This window comes from Gossypium hirsutum, chromosome A13 (genome assembly GCF_007990345.1).
Source record: "Gossypium hirsutum isolate 1008001.06 chromosome A13, Gossypium_hirsutum_v2.1, whole genome shotgun sequence".
NCBI classification, from domain to species: Eukaryota; Viridiplantae; Streptophyta; class Magnoliopsida; order Malvales; family Malvaceae; genus Gossypium; species Gossypium hirsutum.
The window spans coordinates 77,823,126-77,840,372 of NC_053436.1; the positions used below are offsets into that span (position 1 = coordinate 77,823,126).

General features: G+C 32.1%; 2 protein-coding genes and 2 non-coding genes across 4 annotated transcripts; all 4 read right to left on the reverse strand.

Annotated features, from left to right (window-relative positions):
• Window positions 1–2,625: 2,625 nt before the first annotated feature.
• Window positions 2,626–4,776, reverse strand: LOC107893954 (putative pectinesterase/pectinesterase inhibitor 22). Its single transcript, XM_016819115.2, has 2 exons — window positions 3,754–4,776; window positions 2,626–3,529 (listed from the first exon to the last, which is right to left on the reverse strand). Exons 1-2 carry the CDS (start codon window positions 4,682–4,684, stop codon window positions 2,859–2,861), a joined length of 1,602 nt encoding a protein of 533 aa, XP_016674604.1. The 5' UTR covers window positions 4,685–4,776; the 3' UTR covers window positions 2,626–2,858.
• Window positions 4,777–8,615: 3,839 nt separating this feature from the next.
• Window positions 8,616–8,702, reverse strand: LOC121213010 (small nucleolar RNA snoR53Y). Its single transcript, XR_005908379.1, has one exon. It is a non-coding gene; the product is annotated as a small nucleolar RNA snoR53Y (small nucleolar RNA).
• A 63-nt stretch (window positions 8,703–8,765) lies between these two features.
• LOC121213001 (small nucleolar RNA snoR69Y) lies at window positions 8,766–8,863 on the reverse strand. Its single transcript, XR_005908369.1, has one exon. It is a non-coding gene; the product is annotated as a small nucleolar RNA snoR69Y (small nucleolar RNA).
• A 1,312-nt stretch (window positions 8,864–10,175) lies between these two features.
• On the reverse strand, window positions 10,176–12,159 carry LOC107893955 (F-box protein PP2-B15). The gene is made up of 3 exons (XM_016819116.2): window positions 11,857–12,159; window positions 11,194–11,312; window positions 10,176–11,110 (listed from the first exon to the last, which is right to left on the reverse strand). The coding sequence occupies exons 1-3, from the start codon at window positions 12,109–12,111 to the stop codon at window positions 10,618–10,620; spliced, it is 867 nt and encodes a 288-aa protein (XP_016674605.1). The 5' UTR covers window positions 12,112–12,159; the 3' UTR covers window positions 10,176–10,617.
• Window positions 12,160–17,247: the final 5,088 nt, after the last annotated feature.

Consider the following 17,247-nt stretch of genomic DNA (forward strand, 5'->3'; position numbering starts at 1 on the left):
TAGTTTTCCCAAAAGTATTTCCCCAATTACTTCATGTGCATTCTTAATTTAGTTAATCAGTTTAGATAAAGCAAATCCCCTTATTTTTAGGCTAAAGAATAAAAAAAATGTTAATACTAGTACTTTTAGTTCCTGTGGGTTCGACATTCTGGTCTTACTATAAGCTATACTATTGTTCGATAGGTGCGCTTGCCTTTATCGTGATAATAGTTAGTTTTCAAGTACAATCAATCATAAATATAAAACTTATTACGCACATCATGGAGTGTTATTTTTCTTTATCGTCCACAACCGTATCTTCTTCCTCATTGATGCCATGATTTTTTTAGGAACATCCATTGTCAGGTTTTCTGCGTTTCGCCTCATATTTATTTGATCAAGATTTCTTAACTTGGAAATTAAACTCATTCTTAATGTTGTATTGCTTTACTACAAAAATAATAGCATGTTTGCTGGAAAACCCCATTTCTAATTGCAAATTGTCTAAATTTGTAGAACTCGCATGACCTGATTTTCTATGAGGTAGTTATGGAAATTCTAACATATGTTGAGAATCAATGTCAACATTCAACATGTGGTATGGAGGTTCATATGGCCTGAAATCTTCTTAGGTTCTTCTTGCATTGTTTGGAACTTCATTATTAGAACCACTCCCCTCTAGTACAGAAAGAACGACCTTTAGTTTAGAAAATAATACAATTTCAGAACCATCAGGGTCACACTCCCAGATTAGGTCATCATTAGTTTCATCACTTTGTGCTTCCTCTTCATTATCAACCCGAGTTGTTAAATTATCTATTAGATTGGATGTCCTTCGTTAGTGTAGGGAGTAGAGAGAACATCATTCGTTTTTGGAAAGCCTACATTAAATTCAAAATTACTTATAGAATGTCTTCCCATAAAATTTGATGGCATATCCATATAAGAGTTTGGAGCATAGGACATACACATATCTATGTTGAAATTAAATGTGCTCAAAGAATTTCGTGTTCGAATCTTTGCATTCAGGTTACCAACTACCCCCAATAGTACACTAAAGCTGCAATTGAAGACTACAACAAATGAATGTCTTCCTATTGATGATTCTAGCATTCCTTGATATTAGCTTTGCAACAACCCATGGAACTACCATACAACTATGTTGTTGGACTTTATGCTTCATGTTCTTGACCAAAAGCAAGAACTATATTAACTAGAGATGCTGATAAACTTGGACCACCTTTGGCTACTGTCAAATTGGGCATAAAACTCTACTATAATATTCACATTTGAGCAGTACACATCAATTATTAACTTGACATATGCGTCGTCATTTAGCTCAAATGTATCATATTTTACAGGGTTTATTGATGTTAGGTATCTATATTTCAAGCTTGAAATTCTCCTCCACTCGTACTTGAGACTTTTCTTCTAATTCTTGACAGAATTTAGTTCAATTTGACGCTCTTATTAAAAGCCAAATCCATAGGTCGAGTATATACAAAAATGACCCCAATTTTGGTATCACGAATTTGATCGTCGTAATAAATAATTTCTCTAATTCTTTTACTCATCTTTGGAAAAAAACCTATTTAACACACAACAGAAAAAATATACACGATAATATTATACAAAAATAAATATTTATTATTATTTTGATATCTTGTTACAATATAAATTACTAACACATAAATATGTAGTTTAAAAATTTTGAACCAAATTTTATAAATAAAGTAACAACGACAAATAATTATTTACTTATTTGAACTAAATTAGTCTATTAGGTTGAGTTTCCAAATTATGCTGCAGCAACTTCGAACTTTGTTCAAGCAAATGAATATAACAATTTCAAATTTTAAACAACACTCTTTCTCCTCAACATGCAAATTTTCCCCTCGATATGTATCTTAACTTTGAAAAACCTCTCTATTTTATAGGAAGACTCTACCACCATATATGAAACATATTTCAAAATGTTGAAAAAGATTGAGCATGACTACACAAATCAAAAAAATGCTTCTTTTTATGTTTGGGATTCTCGACTTCCATTTTATAGGAAGGCTCTACTATTTGATTTCTTATATAGAAAGGCTGAATTAAAAATGTTTGATAGAGAAGATATCCCAAGATTCTTGGGAATAAAATCATTAAATTTATCTTTTGCTTCTTTTTGTTTCATATTTCAATTCAACGGTTGTATTTTTTTCATCTAAAGGCTGAATTTCAAAAGTTTATGGGACTATCAACATGGCGTCCTACAAGGAAAAAGCATGTCCTATAGGACACGCTTTCCCTAAAAAAAAGTTACTTACAAGGTGCACTTTTACCTTGCAGGACGCCACGTCGACAGAAATGTTCCCAACAAGACACACTTTTACCATATGTCACACAACCAACCAAAAATATTTATTTAGCTAAATAATATAAAACCCAAGCTAAACCCCTAATTTTATATAAGTTAAAAAAGTATACTTTTACCCTTTTGTCTACAATAGTTATATAAAATTAATTTTAAAGGTATTTTTGAACTTAATCAAATCAATTCATATTAGAAGTATACTTTTCTCTTTTTGGGGCCGACAAACCTTTTTTTTTATATGACACAATATAATTTAAAAAATTAAAATATAATAAAAATACCATCAAGATGATGATGATAATAATAATAATAATAATAATATGACATGAACACATACATTATGAAGCTCTCTACAAGGTTTAAAATCAAATATCAAAGAACTACTAGCAATCAATTGTACAGATACATAATGAAGCAGCCAGACATCGGATCTTCACAAACACGTATAACATTACAACCACTGGAAAATTAGCAAAAAGACCATATATAAAAATAGAAAAGAAAATGTATAGAACACAATCTAATTGGTCAGGCCTTCAGTGAACTTGACGCCGGTTGCCGGCAACCATGAACGTCCGTTAAGGAACCTACCAACAGTGAAGGAATTAGCAGTGGCAGCATCTCGGATAATGTGGTAACCAGGCCATTTAACCCGTCCAGATAATGAAGAACCAGGGCCATAGTTCCTATACTCACCATACCAAAGTGTGTTCAAGGCGAAGTCGCCATACCACTCAAGCCACCCTCTAGGGTGCACCATACCACCCATGTAAGTATTCATAAAAACTGTCCTCGAATATGGCTTCCATGGCCTCCCTAAGTAAGTCGGTTGGGTGGCTAGAATATAGCTATTCTGAATCGAAAAGCCAGTGTTCTGATTCGGGCTTTTCCGCCCCTGAGCGGTAACCGTCACCTTCTGAAGTGGCAAAGGAACTCGAGTGAATATCTTGCAGTTCTGGAGAACAGCTGCACCATTGCCAAAAATGAAGTCTATGGTGCCATAAATGTTGCATTCTCGATAAAATTGGCGGAGGGAGTGAACGTAGAGGGTATCCTGATACCCTTCGATACTGCAACGAAAGAAAGCCGATTGATCGGAATCCACTCGGAGAGCCACCGCCTGGTGGTTCTCTGGTCCGGCCGTGTTTCGGAACGTTATGTCTCTTGCTATAAATCCCTTTCCAGAAACAGCTGCAAGAATCAAGTTTCAGAGAATTGTATGAAAAGATCAAAAGCGCAAGGAATATTACAAAACTTGGAAACTTTTATATTCCAGAAAAAAGCTTGATGAAGAGTGTGCAATCATAAATGGAATTTCACTTTACAAAAGTAACACTTCATTCAGTCATTCATATAATTAGGCTAATTGAATGCTTAAGTTCCATGAAAATTTAATCAGAATTGATAATATTTACCAACAGTGGCAGTTCGAAATGTTGTCCATCCTTGCATGAAATTCCGGTCCGCTGTGACTACAGTTTGTCCAATTCCATCACCGACAAGCATAATATTGGTTTTCTTCTTCTTCATGTCAATGTTCTCCTTGTAAACTCCCTTCTTCACATAAATGACGTACCTCCTATTATTATAACTTGGAGCTTCATTAATGGCATCGGTTATCGTCTGATAACGTCCACTACCATCTAACGACACAACGGCATCTGCATGCATGCGACTTGAATGATTTCGTAGAAGCTCTTGATCACCATCGGTTATCCATTCCGGAAATTTCGAGCTCGTATACGTGGAAGTGCTATTGCGGGGTGGTCGAAAAGGCAAGGTATGCAATTGAGTGTACATAGCTAAAACATTGCCGATGAGTTGCGTAACTTGTTTCAGGCTGCCTCTGATGAAGCTCTCAAGGTGTCGGTCGGTACCTTCGAAGCCTTCGAGGCAGGTATCTTGGTTACTCAACGCAGCACTTAACCAAGCTTTGAGGTTGCCTTCATATTCAGCACTTGTATCACCATCACGAATCTTTCTCATCTCAGTTAAAGACCAGGCCAACTCGGATACAGAGAAATCAAGGAGTTCCTTGCAATCTTCAATGGCAATTTGTTCACGATAACTGACAGACAAACCAGTGAACCTTGTCATCGTTTCAATGGCCTGTCTGGCTTCATTCAGCGTGGTCCTTAGTGCAGAATGCAAAACAGAAGATGGGGCGTGAGGCTCCAAGTTTTGAAGGTGAGTTTGAATATTTGAGAGGCATAAATCACGGTCATCAATGCCTTCACAAGCCTGCATGAGCAATGGTTGAGTGTTTAAGTTGTGTTGGACATCAGATAAAACTTGAGATGAAGGTAAGAGTAAGAGAATAATAAGAAAAAAATTGGGAAAGGCCATTGTCTAAGGAGTTGAAGGAGAGAGGAAGGGAATTGTGGGTTTTGTTTTTACAGAGAACGTAAATATTTTTATAATGCAAAGAACTAAGGTATTGTTTGCTTTGAAAGAAAGGAAATGAGGTTTGAGTTATGAAAACAACTAGGTTTATGCTTTTCCCCTCACCAAGTTATGCTTTCTTTTAAGATTCTATCTTTATATTTTGTCTTGTACTGTTGCGGTGGGACGTTGGGTGAGGAAAGGCGGGAGGGAGGGGAGGGGCGGCGGTGAGGAGAGAAAATGTAATTTGATTACAATATATACAAAAATAATGTGTTCATGATTTCACCTTGAATTATTTTAATGGATTAGCATGCACATTCAACACCCTCTCATGTTTTATTATAATTTTTGAATTATCTACTATCAAATTCTTAGAATTATATTTTTGATGACTTAATATATTATGGATCTGCTCTCTTTTTTTTTTATTGTCTAAAATACAATGTACATAAATATTTATAAAATATCATAAATTTAATTTTAACAAATAACAAAAGATAGTCCTATTTTTAATTTATACGTAATTTGTTTACAATTTTTTAAAAAAATTAAAATACTTTTTTTGATAAATTTATTTAGAGTTTCATTTATAAATTTATTTTTACTTTAAATCATGCATTTAAAATTATTACACGAAATTTGACTAACAATGTAATCAATAACAAATTTTATTTTTATTTTTATTTTTTTGAAAAATTCATCAGACTAGGGTTTTATAAATCAAGCCAAATAAAAAACCCAAGCGCAGGTTCCAGAAACAGAACAAAGGAAAAAACTAAAAACCAACAAAACTTAAAAGAGCGGCTGACGAATAGCAGACATCCTAAGACCCAAAAACAACAAATAAAGAAAAATCTAGAAGCAAATTAAATGAAACAAAGAAACCCTACTAAGATTAGTACACACTCCTCAGTATTAAACGCTAATTTAGCATTATATTTAAAAAATACTTTTAAAAAGTAATTTTTAGAATTACTTTTAAAAATTTTGATTTAAAATTTGAGTGTTTAGTATTGGTGTCAAAAAATACTTTTTGAGAAATAAAATATTCATTTTAAACATAGTATTATAAAGTAATAAATATACATTTAAATACTATTCAAATTAGTTAATATTATGATATCTTACTAAGAATATAAAAAATCATTTATTATGACTTATTGTTAATATTGTAATATATGAAATAATAATTTTAAATATTTTTAAGTAATTAATATTAATTATTTATAAATTTTAATTAAATATTAATATAATTGTATTACTTTAAAAAAATATTTTTTAAAAATTTTTAATTAATAATTTTAACACATTTGTATTATTTTAATTTGAATATATAACCAATATCAAATATTAACATAACAGAGAAAACATAGACCTAACAAATTAAAATATTACATGCATTTGAATTAAAGTTTCAAAGAGGGGTAATATTTATATACCAAATACATCATCAAAAATTTTACATTAACATTTACAATTTAAAGTGAATTCATTAAACTAGAAGCTATAACATCTCTTATTAATTCCATTTCAAAACCACTTGAATTTGTTGATTCACCACCACCATCATCAAGATGATCACTTGGCAAAGAAAGGTAACTTGCCTGTAAAACAATAAAAGAAATAGAGATCATAACTTGCCTGTGAGTCAAAGCCTTGGCAAGTTAATAATATTCTAGTATTTCCTAGCCCCTGTCATAAAATATCAAGAAAGTGAAGAGGTAAGGATGATTTCCTGTTTCCCGCAATTCATAACCTTTTTTGCTACAAGTTAGAAACTATCCAGAGAGGTATGCAATAAAGACAGAGCAATAAATAATTTGTCCCACATCATGCAAAAGCAATCTTGGATGCAAGCACATCAATTTTCAGATTTCTATCTCCCAAACCAAAAGGAAATAATGGAGTGATATAGGTCTCGGGAACTAGAAATTTCAAGAAATGAACTCAACATGGCTATGACGTGTTCCAAAGGTTTCGATCAGATTCAGTCTCATCTTATGCCTTGACTGTAGTCTCACCACACCTCTCCCAATCATTGCCTCCAGTAAATGCCATCTTACAGGAAGAAGGACAAGTTATTAAGTGCAATACCAATTAAACAACACATCTATCTGAATTTGTTTTTACTTTTTAACACCATATACAATTCCTACTTTTTTTGCTCACCAGTCCTCTTACTTTATCTACATATCACTCATGTTGCGTTCCAAGTTAAAATACTTAAAAAGAAAAGAAAAATCTGCAGTTAGAAGAAGCCATAGGACCAAATCATTCACCTACTTCCTCACGAGAGAAATAGGTAAATTTGAATGCATAAAATTGATAAACCATCATGAAACAATCCACAAATTTATATGACTATATCATACAACAAGTAGGAAAATTCTAATGACATTACGCAAAATAAATTCATATTATACGTACAAAAGAGTATTCCACTAAAAACGATTTAGAATGAGCTAACTCAAATTTAAAATTTAACCGTTTAAAATTTTGTTTAACCCTGTCCATATTTGTAATAATTAATTCAATGGTTAACTCATATTTTTAAACTATTTATATTATTTAATAATTATATATTTTATTTATTAAAATTTTATATATAATTATTTTAACAATTGTTTAAAAGTTTATATTATATAGATTTAATTTTTGTAGTATAAATTAAGTAATATATAAAAATAACTAATATAAAAAATTACAAATTTCAAAATGGATTGAATTAAGCCCAGGCTTTGAATGTTTAAATTTAAACTTGGCTCATATTTTAATCAGGTTTAATTTGGGAATAATATTTTTGCAAAGAGTAAAGTTTTCAAACTTAGATAGATAATCTAAATGTATATACTAAAATAGAAAAAATTGACTCAAACTATACTCTTTTATAATCTAAATTACTATAATTGTATTACGAGTTTTAGTTCGGGTACGGGTTATGTTATTGCCACTTCCATTTGATTGAAAGTAAAGAGAAATGTAACATTAATAAGGAATCAAAAGGTTTGGGTTGAAAGTATAGGTGTAGTTGGGGTTTTGGGCTGATTGTAAGTTGTGAGGGGATATCTCTATTGGTTTGTTACATGCTTTACTTATCTGAAAAGTTGACATATCTTAATGTAATGCAACCCTAGGTGCCACTACTTTCATAAACCCGTTTTTGCTGAATATAACATATGACAAGTATATCATTTTAATATTTTTCAATTTTTTTCCTTCTTTAAAAATCGAATTAATTAAAATTACCAAGATTTTTCATTTGCTTTCTTTTGATGCTTCAATTCTTTCCTTAATTCTTTATAATTTTTTCTAGTCTTTATCTTACTAAAATATAACCCTAATCGCAGCCCAAAGCCACCACCTCAGTTTGCCACCCCAAAACCTCCCCGTTATCTCCGAAATCTTAGATTTTCAAGAACCGAACTACAACTTTTGGAAACCCCAATTAGAAAATCTCGATCAATTATTCCTTTTTTAGCTTCACTAGTATAAAAAGATAGTGCAAAAAATTGTTCAAAAGTCTCAACCTTTACCAACTACAAAAACTTAACAAAATTCTGTGTAATTTTATAAAAATAATTTATTATCAAATAACATATTAAATATTTAAGCATTATACTCCTAGAAAATTAAGCAATTAAAAGATTATTTCATCATCATTTGAATCTATCTGTGATTTTTCTACTACATGCACGCCTTTCTTCAAATGTTTAAAAATAAAACCATATATAAAACACAATTCAGATGCTCAAGGGAAGAACTAAAATTTGACACCAGAAAACTTGGTTTGTTTCAAAATAGATAAAGAAAGCCATGGCAACAGTTAATAAGCTTGCAAATAAATAACCCCCCCACCTGAACAGAAAACTTCTAAAAAGAAGAGAGAAATTTTAGTTCCCTCAGATCAGAATGAATCCAAAAGATATTTTAATCACTGGATTATCAGCATTAGCATGGTTTAAAAGCTATCATAGGGAACATTTTTAACACCAACACACATAAATATTAAAAATGAAAAATAGAGGAAAATTTCAAACTAAAAAAGAGGGCTCAGATAAATGTTGGATTATGATTCAATTCCCAGACCTTTTCAAAAGGTCTCATAGAGCTGGGATTAGACATTCATCATCATCGACGACATATAGATAAAAAAAAACCGGGTAAACAAAAGGCGAATTAAACAATCAAAACAATTCTTTTTTCCTCTTTGAAGAAAATTCATAAAACCAGAAAAATAGATAGAAGAGATGAACAAGAGAAGGCGGCGTCAATCGGTTGAGAGAGCCAGATATTTAAAGGGGAAGAAATGAGAAGGTATAGGGTTAAATTTTAGGTATTATGACAAATTTAACCTTTTACATCTTCTATCAATGGTAGGCGGCGGCCAACGGTTAAGATAGCCAGATATTTAAAGGGGAAGAAATGAGAAGGTATAGGGTTTAATATTAGGTGCAATGACAAATTTAACCTTTAATTTTTATATTTTTATTAATTTGGTATTTATTTTTTATTGAATTTTATTCTCAATTTCTTTAAAAAAAATTTAAATTTTACTATCAATTTTTTAAAAACAGTTTAAATGTTTTTTAATGAAAATGTTGACTAGTGTTAAATTTTTAAATATGACAGTTCGTATTCACGTGTACTTAATATTTTTCTTAAATTTATGATGTATATATAAAAAAATAGTATTATGTTAACATATTACACATATATTGTCACACTAATATCGTTAAAATTTTTAATTAAAATTTTATTAAAAACTAGTTTAACTTTTTGTGAAAGAAAAACAGTTAAATTTAGTTCAAAAATAATAAAATCAAAATTTTAAAAAAGTTAAATCTTTTTATTTTAATGATGGTTGTAGCCAAGTATTGGATTCCCAAAGGCTAGAATGATTTTTGAGTAAATAAAGGGGTCCAATAGCCCGGATCTATATTCTGTTTTATGGTACATAGAGTTTATAAATGATAGATTTGATAATGGGTCGGGTCATTCAATCCGGCCTAAAAGTTCGTTAAAAAAGTGAGAGAGTTCAGGCAAAAGTTTAAGTTCGAAAGATGAGTTTAGGCAAAAATGAGACTCGTTTTTAAAACGGGTTGGACCTCGGTTACAAATTTTTTTTTTGGGCTCGACCTGGACCGACCTGGATTTGTAATACTAATTTTTTAATATTATTTTTAATATTCATACTAAGTTACTGAGATTAATTTTTTAATAGTTGATTGGTTAATTTATAAATATTTTTTAATATCATTTTTGTAATTTTTATAAATAAAGTTTTAAATAAATATTAATATTAATATTTTAAAATTTTTTATTTAAATAAAGTATAAAACTACTTAAATTTAATATACAAAATATAATTATTTGTAATTTGTTTAAAAGACTGTTTATATAGATTTTTAATTTATAAATAAAAATAAAAATTAAAAGATTGAAACGAAAAACATTGAGATAAACTGTTTGAGATTCCTTTTAATATTTTACCATAAAGAAACTAATTAAATGTGGTCTGAAACAGCATTAGTTAAAATTAGGGCCGGAACCATCATCAACAATCAAAGTTGAGGCAGAGGAGTCATATGGCAAATCAAACCCATCCATTTTCAAGCCTGAAACAGCAGAAAACCCGAATCCTGGATTTCCATGGGCACGAGGGCTGCGAATATCACCCACCTCTTCCCCTAAAAACATCCTGCGGCATGTTGATTGTAGCAAAAACATGTTCCATGAAACTAAATTTTCTTTTAATGATAAATCAGTATTGTAACTGAAACAAACTGTAATCAACTAAAATGGATGATATATTGCATGAATAACGCACAAGTTGACTAGAAAGAAAGAAAGAAAGAAAGACTCCTTATGAACAGCATTCCTCGACGTTATTGCTGTCACATATGATTGGTGGTTGTCTGTTGCTTTGGCCTAAGCTCAATCCCCTCCACAACTAGCCCTCCTTTAAGGTGCGTTCCTGTGACTTCCTTTAGTGACATCTTTACTTCTAAATCATCACCTCCATTATTATAAAAACTTCCCAATTCAATCTCAATCCATCCATCTTCACGTTTGCAAGCAACCCTTTCTTCCATTATCCCTCTAAAGGCCATTGATCTTAGAACTAATTCCATCCGGTTCGAATACCAGAGTGTTTCTAAACATTGTTTCTTACTTTCGTATTGCCGTAGATAAACATTCCCTTCTGATTTCGCATTTCCAATTTCCACTGTAACTTTTGATGGCAAAAAATCTAACCCATATGCACGATCCACAAATTTCACAATAACATAACACTCGTAGGTTGTTTTTGGAGACAGCATACCAGAATTGATCTTGCCTTGGATTTCCAACCACCATATGGTTCGAAGTTCTACTGCTACAACAAACCTGGGAATGAAAAAGTAGTTTAAACGGTTGGGACAATGAAGGGAGAGGTTTAAGATAAAAGAAATTGAATAAATGTGAGAGACCTTGATGCTGGGAAAGGTTTCCAGGACCAGAAGAGAGGGTTGTCGGCCCATGCTATGTTCAACTCCCTTGCACTCAACATATATTGTTTTTTACCTGTTGTCTTCTCTAATGAAAACGTCTGTCAAATATTGCAAAATTATCTCTCTCTCATGGGTTGCCAAGTTTTCATGGTGTTATTGAACAATAGCCATCCAAGTTGAGAAATCATGGATCTCTTATTTGACCTGGCTATTGGAAGGGGGGCAGTTTACCAGGGTCATGTTTTGCATCCACAGGCGGGTGGAACAAATATGAATTTTTACATTAAAGAACTCATATTTGATCCACCACCTGTCAACAGAAAAACAACCTTGGTCAAACTGTTTTTGTTTTGTTTTTTGCATTAATTCCTCCGAACTCAGAATTTATGAATTAAAAAGCAGATTGCATATTTGCATTTGCTGGCGCCTGCTTTCTATGGATCAATGATAGCTCTCCATTGATACATGAATGAATGGTGGGAGCAGACATATAGTAAGCCTTCATATACTTTTTCAGAAGGTGGTAAATAGTTTTAAAAAAAAAATTCTTAATAAAATAACTACTTTAGTAAACTAATGAATAATGTCGCATTAACTTGTTAGTTTTGAAAAAAAAAAACCCTGAAATTAAAATTGCTTTACCTTAAGGCCTCCATCAATTAGATGTGGGTTACATAACCTGAAGAACAAGTGTTTTTTGGAGGAGAAAATTAAAGGATGGCATAGCCTGGTGAGAATTTGTTGATAATCTGGGGGCAGGAATTTTTCCCAAACACTGTCGGAATTAGCTGAAATCCGAATGGAGGAAGAAACAAGCGAGATTCGACAGGCATCAATGGGAGATGTGAGGGAAAGAATATGTGCAAAGCAATCATCAGGTAAAAGATCTAAATTCATGATTCAAAAGCAAGAAGAAAGGTATGAGGTTTGAGGGGATGGATGTTTGTATATATGCGATATAGTGAAGGACTGAAATGCATCGTTAATATGACAACATATTCTTTGTTGGAGTTTGCTTTACATGACGACATGACCACAACATATGAGCACATCATGTAATACAATATTGTAGGATATCGGCCATCTAATATTGAAATTTGAAATGATCCCAATTTGGGTTTTAACATATACAGTCAAATTCATCAAATTGTGGGGTAGTTTTTTATGTCAGTTGAGCTGCCAAGAATTCTGCTCTTTGGAACCATTTCATCACATTTAGTCGACACCATCAAAATTGGAGAAAAAGTTGGAACATATAAAATCTTGACTTAATATTCAAAATAAAATAAAAGTATAAATTAATTTTGGTTGGAATTATTAAAGATATTGTCCAAATCGATATGAATGGTAGGATATTGGTCTGGTCCTTTTCTAGATACATCCAATTGTTGTTCAATCAAAATTTCTGTCATTGACATCCGAGTGGAGAGACCAAAAATTTACTCCTATCCCAATATCTTTCTTTAATTCTAAGATAGTTCATTGTCTCCATCTCCAAAAATGCGTGTGAAAAGTGAATTTGAGGGTAATCTTTGGGAAGAACTCAACCCAAACTTCTTCCACAAATATGTGGGGACTAGTATTAAAGGTAAGTTTAAATAAATAATGTGTTTATTTGTAGTTAGCATAAATATAATGGTAATAATAATATTACATATTGTAACAATATTATAACGTAAAATAAAAAATAAATTAAACACATCACACTATACTCTACCATCCATTCAAATCCATCCTAAATAATTTAAGTTTAATTATGAATAAACCATTTCAATGTGTCATAACACATTGGTTTGCCATTTGTTGGACTTTCATGTAGAAATTAATATGTTGTAATAAGTGTTACAACGGAACTTTGAAGCAAAATATTATAATAAAAGAATTAAAGTGTAAAATGGGATTAAGATTATTTAAGCAGTTTGAAAAGTAATTTTATCACTTCAAAGTTTTAACTTTAAGAATGAATCTATTAATTTTTTTTTAAATACAACTAATGATTAAAGCCTTAGTTAGTGGCAAATTTTGATGCTAAGTTTCGGGAGACTAATAAAACTTTTAAAAATGTTAAGATTTTAATGAGAATTTTTTCTTTAAAAAAAATAAGGGATTTAATTGAATTTTTTTTGTAAGATTAATGAAAATTAAAATTTTTTAAAAATTTCAAAAAAAGAAATCAAAATTTTGTATACCAAGACCTTCAAAAGAATCCACCTTTGGCCCTAACTTGCTTAAAACTAGACCTGTCCATGGGTCGGACCATTCGGCTCGGTCTAAAAGTTCTCCCGAAAAGTGAGAGTGTTTGGGTAAAAATATAGGCCCGAAAAATGGGATTGGGAAAACAATAAGGCCCGTTTAGAATACAGATCGAGCCTCCAGCAAGGCGTTTTTGGCCTGGCTCTAATATGCAAAAAAAAATTGATGTTCTTTTTTACTGCTTTCTTCTTGTTTTTTTATTGTTTTTTTTCTACTATTTTGCTACTATTTTACTATTATGTTGCTACTATTTTGTTGTTATTATTTAGATATTGTATTACTCTTATTTTATTGTTAATTTTGTTACTATTTTAGAGGTATTTGCTTATTAAGTTGCACCTATTTTAGTGTTATTTAAGTATACATATTATTTTTTAATTTGTTGGGAAACATTTATTTTAATGTTTTTAGTATTTTTGATGTATTATATTTTTTAAAAAATTATATAAAAAAATTAATATGACCGAGTCGAGCCCAGGTTTTAGTATTTTAGACCCATTTTTTGGACCAAACCAAACCCGAACCTAACAAATAAGTCTAAAATTTTAATTAAACTCGACCTATGAACACCTCTACTTATAACACGAATACAAAAATAGCCTCACTAATATACAATTGCTTGCACCAACTTTACCTAGATAACTTACAAGTGAATGAAAACTCTCCACTAAAGCTTAAGATATCAAAAATTAAACTACCCTAAAAATGTTCTCAAAATGAATTGAATAAAGCTCTTAAAAACCATTGCTAAGTATAAGTCCACGGTGGTACATGTGACATTTAAACTTATACAATATCATCTTAGCTTGTATTTTAAACTTGGTTAATTAATATTTGTGGCTTGCACTCAATTATTATTTTGGTATCTATAATTTTTTTTTGATATTTAAATTTTTTAATTATGTATCACTTTATCCTAGCTGTTAACGCTATTAAAAAAATGATATGGCACGTCACTCAGTTTATATTTTTTATTTTGAATAAATTAGAAAATAGAAAAAATAATAAGAAAAAAATCTCAAATTTAAAAAAAAAAAGAAAACTATTAAAAATGTTCCAAAATTTTAAAAATATATTTTATTTTAAAAATATATAAAATAGAAAAGAAACACAAAAAATCCAAAAAATAAAAAAGTCATAAAAATCTCAAAAAAAAATTTTGAAAAATAAAAAAATATATATAAAAATTTTCCAAAAAAATTAAAATATGATTTAGTGACTGTTATTCAGGAAGACAGCTTGCAGTGAAATTATGATTATGTGGTAAACATTGACAAAAATTTGTTAATGAGTTGCTTATTGATTTCTTATAAGCTTACTATGATCTGTAGGTGTGGTTGGCCGAATATTATAAGGGGTTAATACGTAGTTTGTATTTGAATAGTTAGATTAACGTGTTAGTAATCCAATTGTAGGCGGTTCGTGTGTGGATCTCGTCAGCATATCTTCGCAAACAGGTGTGTAACTAACACCCTCTTTCTTAGTCTGGTTCGGCAAAAGTTGAAAAGCCGAAATACCGAAAACCGGTATTTTGTAGATTTGCGAGTGTACGAATGCTCATGAGGTAAATCGATTAATGTTTTTGGTAAGCTGCAAAATTTGGACTGCAAAGTGCATGATTTCTGTGCCCTCGATATTTTTGGGCTTAATGGGCCAAAATTGGAATGATGGGCCAACGGGCCCAATTCGGTAAGAACCCTCGGTACGTGATTCTGTTAGTACGTGAAAAGTAGGAATATGCATGAAAAACCCTAAAATAGATAAATTACTGAAATACCTTTAAAAGTGGAAAATTTACAGTTTTACCCCTAGTAGATAAATTACCGAAATATCTCTAGGGTTAAATTGACCTAAATGCATGTTTGACTGTTGTTATTTACTGCATGCCATGTTGTTATTATCTGATGCATGGGATTGGGATATTGACGGAGGAAGTACTGAAAGTGGCTTGTCCACGTACTGGAGGCTTTGCCTCAATTTACTGTTAACTGAGCAGCAAGGCTGCAACTGTGGAGTGTTGGGCTGGGTGGGTTGAGCTATTCCCCACATGGAGTGTAGAGCTGGTACGGGTGGAGTGTAATGGTTGGTGGGTTGAGTAGTCTTCCCAAATGGGCTTGCATATGTTATTGATGTTGCATGTATTTTGAAATGTGCCTATGGGCCATACTGTTATCTGAATAAGGGGCTAAGGCCCAGTTTATTGTAATCTGAAAAGGGCTCTGGTCCAGTACCACTGTTACCTGAATGGGCTTAGGCCCAATAAGCTTGAGCTGGCTTGGGCTTTGAATGGGTTTTCCTTACACACTGAGTTTCCCCAAACTCACCCCTTTTATTTTCATCCACGCAGGAAATCCCCAACCATAGTGGGCTTGGAGCTGTGAGGGAATTCGGAGTGGCCACCCGTTCTGAAAGTTTGGTTTTCTTTTGGTGAACTGGACATCCTATTATTTACGTTGAGGTTTGGGTTTTTAAATGTAATAAGGCCGCTTAATTATTTTTGATGGTTTTAATATGTATTACTAAGATAGATATTACTTATTTTAACTGTTGAAATTGGATAGCTTTAGGGCGCGTTTTCAAAAAAAACAACAATTGATTTCAAAATAACACGACAACAAGCAAAGCTTCCGCAATGAAAGTATTTTCCAAAATTAATCACTTTTCCTAAAAATGACTTAATCAAATCGGTTTCCTAGAAATATACATGACGTTAAGGTGTGGCAATGGCGGTGTGCATGTCTAGGATTGGATCCGAAGGGAGCTTGGTACTTAAGTAGTCCGATAGACTCACCTCCTCTTTTCCGGTTTCCTACCTGGTGCACAGCTTCCATTCACTTTAACCTATAATGAAATTATCTTTTAAAACACTAAGTAGGTTTTTCTAGATCAACAATATAAAATGTTTTGAACGCTTCGATGTGGCATGTCGGATCTGGCCATAACGTCTGGGCCGGGTTTGGGGTGTTACGTTTAGTGGTATCAGAGCCTAGGTTGCAACAACTTGGCTGTGGATCGGGTAAAAAAAGGGTTTTCAAAACTTTATGCCAAAAAAAAAAGAGAGAGGGTATTTTTTTAAAAAAAACCTGACTTTTGAAAATAAATTTCCTGTTTAAAGGAGATAATCTCCGAACTTGTTTTTTTTTTACACAAATGTTTGGAAAATGGATTTCAAAAAGCCTAAATCTTTTGAGTTTATCTGAAAACTGATGAGGTGGCACACTGAATCCCCAGCACCAAGGCTGTAAGTACTATTCTGTTTTATATACTGAACTGTACTGTAGTTAGTACTAAACCTTAGAGATAGTACTATAGATAATGTAGCGTAAAGGTTACAAAACTGAGACTATAGGGTAAACTAAGCCCTTGGAAACTGAGACAGTAGCTAAATTGTGGTTACGCGAGAACAACTCTGAAACCTTATCTGTTCATAAGATATTCTATAATAAACAGTAGAAACAGTAAACTAACTGCATAAAATTTGTAATCAAATAAATCGATATGAGTACATGAGCTACTCGGGGAAGAGGCCGTGGTCGAGGCTGTGGTCGAGGCCGAGGTAGTACTCAAGCTGGATCTTCGTCTTCTGAACACATACCCGCTGGAGTAGCACAACCACCACTGGTGGATGAGAATCGGCTGTATGATCTGGCTGCGGGGGATGACGCTCTGTCCCAGGCCATGTTAAGAGTTTTGGAAAGGGTGGCTGGAGCTAATATCGGGCCTATGAATAGGGGGTCTATTTCTGAGCGACTCCGGGCCAACGGAGCGAAAGTTTTTAGG